Source organism: Montipora foliosa, chromosome 5, assembly GCF_036669935.1.
Source record: "Montipora foliosa isolate CH-2021 chromosome 5, ASM3666993v2, whole genome shotgun sequence".
NCBI lineage: Eukaryota > Metazoa > Cnidaria > Anthozoa > Scleractinia > Acroporidae > Montipora > Montipora foliosa.
In genome coordinates, this window is record NC_090873.1 from 46,481,305 (window position 1) to 46,489,924 (window position 8,620).

Sequence of the window (8,620 nt, forward strand, 5' to 3'; positions counted from 1 at the left end):
GAAACGTCAAGTTTGAAGTTTCTCTACGATGATCATTTCACCATATCAACCCAGATAACCCCACAGTTTCTCTAGAAAACGCTCGAAACGTTGGCTTTTAAATCTCAAATCGGTGGTCAATTTAATTTTATGAACTCAGATGATACTAACCAATTTTGGGCAAAATTCGGATTTTATATTTAGGTTGATTTGCTCGATCATCAATATCTTCAGCAGTTTTCTTGGCGTGGTTACTATAAATTGTTCCTTTCGATGAAAGATAATTCCACGTTCAAATAAATCGCCTCTATAGGGCCGAAAATCCCAAAGGTGCTAAACCAATTTGTTAATTCAATAGTTTTTCTTTCTTTGGACGAGTTACAAAGAGTGCAAGATCGCCGCCTGAAAATTCCTGGACTTCACAAGGTCACCCTTAAAAAGAGTTGCTATGACCATAGTTCATATATATAGCTGGACTGCTTATGGAAATCTGGAAACTTCAAAAGCGGCTAAACTGACATTATTCCTCTTTTTAACTTGACTGTCATGCACAGCTTTTGTCTTCGCGGGTTCACAACTGAGTTTTGAACAAATTAACCGAAGCTTTTGATTGGCAGAAGAAGGGTGTAATTTGTACATTGTCAGGGCCAAAACAACCGTGAAACATAAAAACTTGTTGAGTGTCATAACAATCTCCATGTTCTACCTTATGCCGTTTACATCATCGGTTTCTTGTAGGACGGAATATTTTTGCGATTTTTCTAAACCATGTGAAGGTATGAAGATAGTCGGCTTCAGTTCTCATGCGTGAGAAACTCACTCGATTCGTGAACAGATTTTTTTTATGAAGGCCGAAATGCTTCTTTGCTACCGTTTAGTGGTCACGAACTTTACGAGCTATCAGTGTTTCTTCCCAATGGCCTTGTATTCCTCTTCTTTCTCCTGAAGGGGGATCCACTAAATGAATTATATAACTTCATTTGCAATCTGAGAAGAAAGAGGAGCATCATTTATGATGCATAAATTCCTGCGTTTATTACTGGAAGTTAATAGGCGATAGAAGTGGTGTTAAGCCAATAATTTTAACTTTAACTGTTAAAAACAGTTACATTTAACTGTCTTAACGACTTATTTTTCACTTTCAGCTGTAACCATGAACGTTTTACCATAAGTCAGAAGGAAAAACTTCCTGAGGGTATGAAAGGGGTTTGTCACATTTGGTCTAGGAGCTGACTTCCTTCATTGTCTGTCGAGGGGGAGACAGGTATCTGAAATCTAGGTGAAGGTTAGGGACTATGGATGCAGATCAATCCGCGTCATCCGCTTGACGCAGAACCGCTATTCTGTATATAGTTACTACTTTTAGTCATTCATAGTTCTCACAGTACGTCTACGTAGGGGAACACGATAAATTTAAATTACTACTTCATGTGTTTCTTGAGTGAACGTCAATATTTGTCCTTGATTACTTGCTGGTGCAATCAAAAAATAAGAGAGTGTCTAATCCGCGTGGGTGAGTGGGTCGTGGGTCCCTAACCCTAACCCTTTTTTTTATCAACGACTGGAAATTCTCGAAACAGACAAGACCTAAGACAAATTTGGACCGAGCACTGAGGGAGCTAATATATATCTTTTTTTTATCATCAAACAAACACGGCCCACGCCCCTCTACGCGATTTAGCCTCACCCAAAATTAAAAAAAAATTTCCTGAGCGCGTGTTGAATGTGAGATAGTAAACAGGCAAAGAGCTGTTCCGCCGAGTTGGCTATAACCCTTTTCAATTCCAAAAAGCGCGAAAAGAATGTTAAAAAATCCTGAACGTTTGTCTTCATTGAGAGCACCATAACTGGTCTAACTGCTACTTCTATAGACCTCTTTCATAATAGCGGCCAAATTATTTATGCTAATTAGACCTACCGCCCTCATTTTGAAACAAATATTCTTTCGAAATTTGCTCGTCGCAGCGAGGCTAGAAAGGCTTATTAGCATTAAAACAAAAGAATGAAAAATTGTTCGCCATTTATGAAATTGGTCTGTATGACAGAGTGGTTTTCAATTGAGTGTCGAAAGTAATTACCGAATAGGTAAAGGTAAAGTCTGCTTACGAGCCTAGAAGGCCCATCAGGCCGGCGCTTATCTCCGGTTTCTGTAGCGTGAAGCGACTAGGAGTGTTTCTACTCCCCCCTGGATGGGATGCCAGTCCATCGCAGGGTTACCCCCAGCATTAAATTCGCCGGTACCCATTTATACACCTGGGTGGAGAGAGGCACCGTGGGAGTAAAGTGTCTTGTCCCCGGCCAGGACCCGAACCCGGACAACTCGATCCGGAGTCGAGCGCACTAACCATGAGGCCACCGCGCCTCCCACAATTAAATTGCCCGCATTAGCCTCCATTTCATGCTAGATCCAGTCCAATCGTTAGAATACGAAACTGGCCTATTGCTTTGGTATATGATTACTTCACTTAGTGATTGGTTCAAGGTTCTCGCGCTACTTTTCAACCAATCAGAAGTGAAACCAAAACCAATCGTGGCTCGCGCGTGCACATTTTCCCGCGCTTAGTGTCGGCTACGTGTAATTACTTAGAGTTTTGATTGGTTTACTGGATTGTCTCAATCGTTTTTGATTGGCCAAAGTAATTACTTTGGTTTTGGTTTTACGACACTCAATTGAAAATCGCTCTAAGTGGAATTGTACAAATTACGATTGGGCTTCCTGGGAATGCTCGTGCCAGTTCAACTCAGACTCAGTCTGCTGGAGCTGATACTTGCGAACAACTCAGGTCTTACCCGCATGTGCTTGGGTCCTTTGACGGTACTACTAGCTCCTTTTTCAATATTTTAGCGATGCAGTTCCTCAATGTAAGATAACAGAAGTTCTTGTAAGCGATGCCGTTCATTCCGCAAACTGGTGTATCGAACAATCCTTCATTATTCTTTGGACATGGCTGACATCCAGGCGGCGCTGAAACAACGATGCAACTATTTTATCTAGAATCAGACCTTTTACAAAAACACCAAAAGGGCTATAAAGCTATTACTAACTGAGTTAAAATTGTGGCTCTCGTTGTGTGTTTTTTTCCGGTTCGGTTTATGGCCACAATGTGACCTAAAAAATGGAAAGTTACGCGCAAAGGTTGACTGAAAGATAAAAGGAATATTAGGGAGGCTCCTACCAGGGGGCTCCTTAAAAGAGAGAATTATTTACATTTGAGTTAAGAGTTAAGTGGCATGGGCAATCACTGGAGACGACTATCTTATGACAGAAACCTCACTGATTTACCAAACGGAATACTGGCAGAAGAAAAGCAGAGAGATTTTTGTTTTTATTTAAAACAATTAAACTTTAGCCTCGTCGACCCTGCATGGGAAGGATTCTGAATGCAGACGCGTGAAAATACTCGTTTTAATTTCTTATTAAAGCATCAACAGTTGCTTCCGTCACAGCAAGACAAGACCATCGAGTATTAAGTTTAGCAAATCATTTAAGCAAACGCGCGTTGTTGTTTGCTTGGTTCTGAAGGCCGAGTTAACACGAAGGCGATATGTAAATCAGGGTAGATGTCTCCGCTGAAAATTACTTTTGGAACTGCGGGTTCAGACGCACCTGAAACCGTTAGCGATAGTTTAGTACGTAGTAAGGACGGTGCCACCTAATTAAAGATATTCTTGCCCTGGTGTGTGATTATGCAGGAAATGTAGATCTTAACAAGTGTTATTGAAATCCAAAAAGAAAATTGGGGGTAACCGCGCATTTTTCAAAGATAATTCATGAATAATATTTGTAAAAAGCTTTAAAATACAAAGCAATGTATGGCGTTCTTTCCCAAATTGAAGCTTAATTATCTCTCAAAAATGCATGGTTACCCCCAATCTTCTTTTTGGATACCAAGAGTACTTACTAAGATCTACTTTCTCCAGATAGATTTAAACCGCGCAAAAATACCCATGTATTAGTAAGCATCCCCGATAGGAAATCCGAGTATCTCGAGATGCGCAGAACGTATGCGCAATAAAAATAGTAGGCACCGTCGTTAACGTGACACCCAAAGCGCAGTCAGTGTTTTGAGAAAATATTAGAATGAACTAAAATCTGAGGAGTCACTTGCTGTAAGCATTTTAAACAGTTCTTGGGCTACAACTTCCGTCATAAAGCAGAGGTATTTAAGAGGCAATAATGGTAACAACTTGTGGAGGCCATTCATTACTGGAAATATCATTTTGTTTGTGCCAAACATTTTGATGAAAAGCCTTTCAGTAAAAACAGTTAAGTTACGTTTTTATAATATCAAATCCATGCCTTTGTGAATTTAAAATGCTATTCAATTTACGTTAAGTTACAATAACGAGATGCTTCTGTGAAGCATACACTGGGTTGCCTGTGGTACGTGCTACAGAAAATCAGAAGGCACTGAATTGTGTGGTATTGAAATACAGCATTCCAGTCTCTGAAGAATAACAAATAAAAGAGAAGCGAGAAACATTGGCTTCTGGGCTGACATGTTGATAATTTTCAAGTTCCCTCACAACTTCTTTTTACCACAAGTGTGCCCTCTGAGCATCTGAAGGCTTTCTAATACTAAAGTTCACTGAAGTTAAGCCCTGCCGGGCGGGGTTAGTGTTTGGATGGGAGACCAAAATAACGTACCCCTCCTAAAAAAGAAGCATCGGACCGAAAATACTATTAACTCTAACAAATGCGAACTCAGCAAGGTACAGATCTTTTTAGCTTGCTTTATGCAAAACAAATATTGATGAAAAAGCAAATAACTATCGATACACAGTTTTCAGAAACCGGACGGTCGATCGAGAATAAAATATTTACGACATCAAAACAACATTAATTTTGAACCGTGAATATAGAATATAAAAAGTTACGATCAGCGACAAACATTTTGGGAGATTTTTGCTACGTTCAAGTAAATTGCAAAATCGAAAGTGACTTGGCCGGAATTCAGCGGGCGCCGTGATTAAGTTACCGCTGTATGTTTACTCGCCAAACAGTGAAGCATCTGTGTCAAATGATGGCAAGATACCGGGTTTTTGTAAGTTTCTTTTTCTGTCAAGTGTTATAAAGTTTGACAATGAAATGAGCGAAGTCAAAACAAAGATCACAATCGCCCAACTCTTATTTATGCAAAGTCAAAATTTACTCTCCAAGACACGTACGACGTTATTTATCACCAGGTAATTCCATCATTTTGGAAATAGCAGCTACTTTATTATTCATCTGCGTCACAAGTTTTCACTGATTTTGGGGCTCATTTTGTTGAAACTCAAGCACGCTTCCAACAGGCCTGTGAACCCTTACTGCTTACAGAGCAATACTAAAAAACTTCTCCCATATCACATTTCAACCTTAAGCTCGAAAATTCAATACACAACATGATATTATAATTCACAAAGGCAGAAAATACCACAGAATCCTTTTCCAGCGAAAATTTTATTGAAACAAACAACATATTTGCTCTTAGAGGCGAAAACCTCTTCCTATTTGATTGCGTGCGTGAAGACAAGAAACTCAATTGTGTCAAATTACCATGTACTTCAGGTAAATACTGCTCACTTTAATTTCGTCTCGACGGGCGATAGATTGTTGTCGAGGTCCAGTACTCGTCGCTTTTGAGATTCATGCCTAGTTTATCCAACTGACTTTCCATTATTGAGCTCCATAAGGGTATATTTTGTTTAAGGATCCACTAAAACGCCATTCGCGTTGCATGACTTTCGACGCCATTGCAGGCTAAGTTAATGATTCTACTGTGTCCACCAGAGAAATCTACGCAGTTCCACTACCCTCTCGATCCTAAGAAAATACGCCCAGAAGGCTCTATACACAAAGACACCACTTACCAGGGGAGTGACAGGCAAGACTTTTACCGACACGGAAAAAAAAAAAACTAAAAAAAAGAAAAAAAAGAAAACAAACAAACTAAACGAAGACCTCGACTGGGTTTGCCTTATAAGGCAACCCAGTAAAAATCGCGCCGGCGAAACTTGAATTGAGTTTCTACAAAATTGAGAGTGTATAGTTTACACTACAGTTAACTTCTTGAACCATTAAGTCTTTGACGTTGACTAACCCCTAAGGCTTCGAAACACTAACACATTCTTAGTTAACAATGTCGGAAGTTGGGACCTCAAGCGGCGAGGAACAAAAATTAAACACACTCTCCAGGTTCATAGTCTGGCGCTTTACAACACACTACAAGAAGCTAACGGATTTCAAAGACTTTGTTTTGATGTGGGGATAACAGCTAAATACCTTTAAAGCAAAAATAGATAATTCGTGAACGTAACTACGGTAAAATCCTTCCTCGTTGTTGATAGAGTTCCCTATGGTGAAACAAGCTTAGCGTACAAGATATCAGACTATGAATCGCAGTGATAACATTTTGCACCTTTGATGCTTTAACTCTTTGCAATTTTTTGTCGAATAAAAATTCAAAGGTTAAAAACAAGCAGATTAAGATCAAGTGAAGAAATATGTCTTACCTTTCTCGCCCCAAAACGTGTCGTGTCGTACGCACATTGTTGTTCTCGGAGACATCGTTATTACAGAAACTACTACGATGAAGACTACACGCCCCAATTCTGTCATTTTAACTCATTTGGGACACATTTGATTAAAAGCGTGATCGTAAATTAAGAACACGGGATTTTTCATCGACCAAAATATCTGGAAAAGAAGATAATTCCCTTGTCTACTTCCGTAATCGGACCCAGCCACTAAAAGAGCATGCGTGAACAAGGAGATAGACAATGAATCTTTAACGCAACGTGTCCAAATAACTTAGACACTGTCAGCAAACATTTATCAGTTCACGATGGGATGTTTGCATAATAAAAAGTTGTAAAGCTCAAAATTAATTTCCTTTGAGGAAAAGGGTACAGACTGAGTTCCATAGATAAACCAAATGGTTCTTGACCTTGGCAATTATAAGACGTTTAGCACGATCAAAGGGTTGGTTACACGCGCTGTTATGTCTCCCAAGAAAACCAGAAAACCAATAGTTTATGCACATGAATACGTCTACTATCTAATATGGATTGCTTTATTATCATCAACACGAAGTCTGGTACTGTACAATCTTAGTTAAATCTTGCTTAAAAACCTCTTTGGTGAAAGTATATAACCCTCTTTACATTAAACCATGTGACTGGTTCAAATGGCACATTGGATAATACTTTACTGCCTTGTCATAAACGGTTATAGTTTTTGCGGACTCTGTGAACAGAAGGAATCACTAAAGATCATCAGTTAAAGACAATTCGCTCAGAATTTGTGCGTGCAGTACGGTATTTCGCGTTGTAAAGCTACTCTTTTAATTACTGCCGGGGTGGCCATTTTAGTAAGTGATGAGTTCGTAACGGGTACTGTGTTACTCGGTTTAGGATCTGAGTATTCACATATTATTATTCATTGTATGCAATTTGCATGGTTGATGACAGGTTCTCATAACCATTGATCAGTTTATTCGGGGACAAACAAAGAGAAGCTGGACCTGCAGCAGCCAGTGTAATTCACCGTCGAGCAAGCAACTATTTAGCTCCACCCAACAATTTCTTATACGAGAAGAGTTCGCGGATATTAAGTTACAAATGGAGATCATTTTGAGAAAAGAAGTAATTTGTGTCTCTCTACGTTCTTCATTTTCATTGTAATTTTGCTGTACGATGCAAGATTTAGATAGAATTTGGAATGTCGTCCCTCCACAAAAAGTGATCAATCAAAGAAAGAGGACAGTGGCACTGGACATGTCGCGAAACAAAATCACCAGCTAAGTCAGTATAACTATAGGAAAATGACAACATTTGGGTGTGGTAAACTAAAGATAACGAGTAATCAACTGTCTTAACTCTATCAACGAGAAGACTCTGAGCAAAGAGACCTCTCTATCCGCTTGTTTCAGAATGAAATGGTTTCACATCCTTGTCTTGTCTGTTTCTGTGATATGCCACCTTACAGGTGGAAGACCTGTAACAGCAGGTAGGGAATGATAACTTCTTAATTATACTAACCTAGCGCGAGGGTCGTTCTGTGGAATATATATTGATTAGCCCGAGGTTGTTACTGGTACTACGTATCGGAACGAAAATGACCGAGGGCCTATATTCCCAAGTTGTTGTTTATTATATGCATCAATTAGGTTTTATCATTAACGGAGTTGATAATGTAAATTGGCCACCCTACAGAGATTCTAAAAGCCGACGTTTCGAGCGTTAGCCCTTCGTTAGCCCCTCGTTAGCCCTTCGTCTGACGAAGGGCTAACCCTCGAAACGTCAGCTTTTAGAATCTCTGTACGGTGGCCAATTTACATTATCAACTCTGTTGATAAAACCAAATTTTTGTATACTACTTCCCCACCGACGAAGCACCACAGTTTCTTTAGAAACTACCCCCTTTATTATATGCATCGTTTGTTTGAGTGATTGGACACTTCTCCGCTTGGTGCCAGAATGTCCGTAAGATTTCTTTGTCTTTTCATCAGCGAACTTTGGACGGTAAACTTTTACATGCAAAACTAAATATCGCTTCCTACGTTGGGATAGAAAAATGAAATTCCGCTTTTTTTTCGCTCAGGGAGAGAGAAAAAAATATGGAAACAGACCATTTCCATGGTAATGGTCCGTACTGTAA

General features: G+C 39.5%; 1 protein-coding gene across 1 annotated transcript; it reads right to left on the minus strand.

Moving 5' to 3' along the window:
• Window positions 1–730: 730 nt before the first annotated feature.
• LOC138003238 (uncharacterized) lies at window positions 731–6,707 on the minus strand. Its single transcript, XM_068849197.1, has 3 exons — window positions 6,475–6,707; window positions 2,770–2,944; window positions 731–966 (listed from the first exon to the last, which is right to left on the minus strand). Exons 1-3 carry the CDS (start codon window positions 6,578–6,580, stop codon window positions 870–872), a joined length of 378 nt encoding a protein of 125 aa, XP_068705298.1. The 5' UTR covers window positions 6,581–6,707; the 3' UTR covers window positions 731–869.
• Window positions 6,708–8,620: the final 1,913 nt, after the last annotated feature.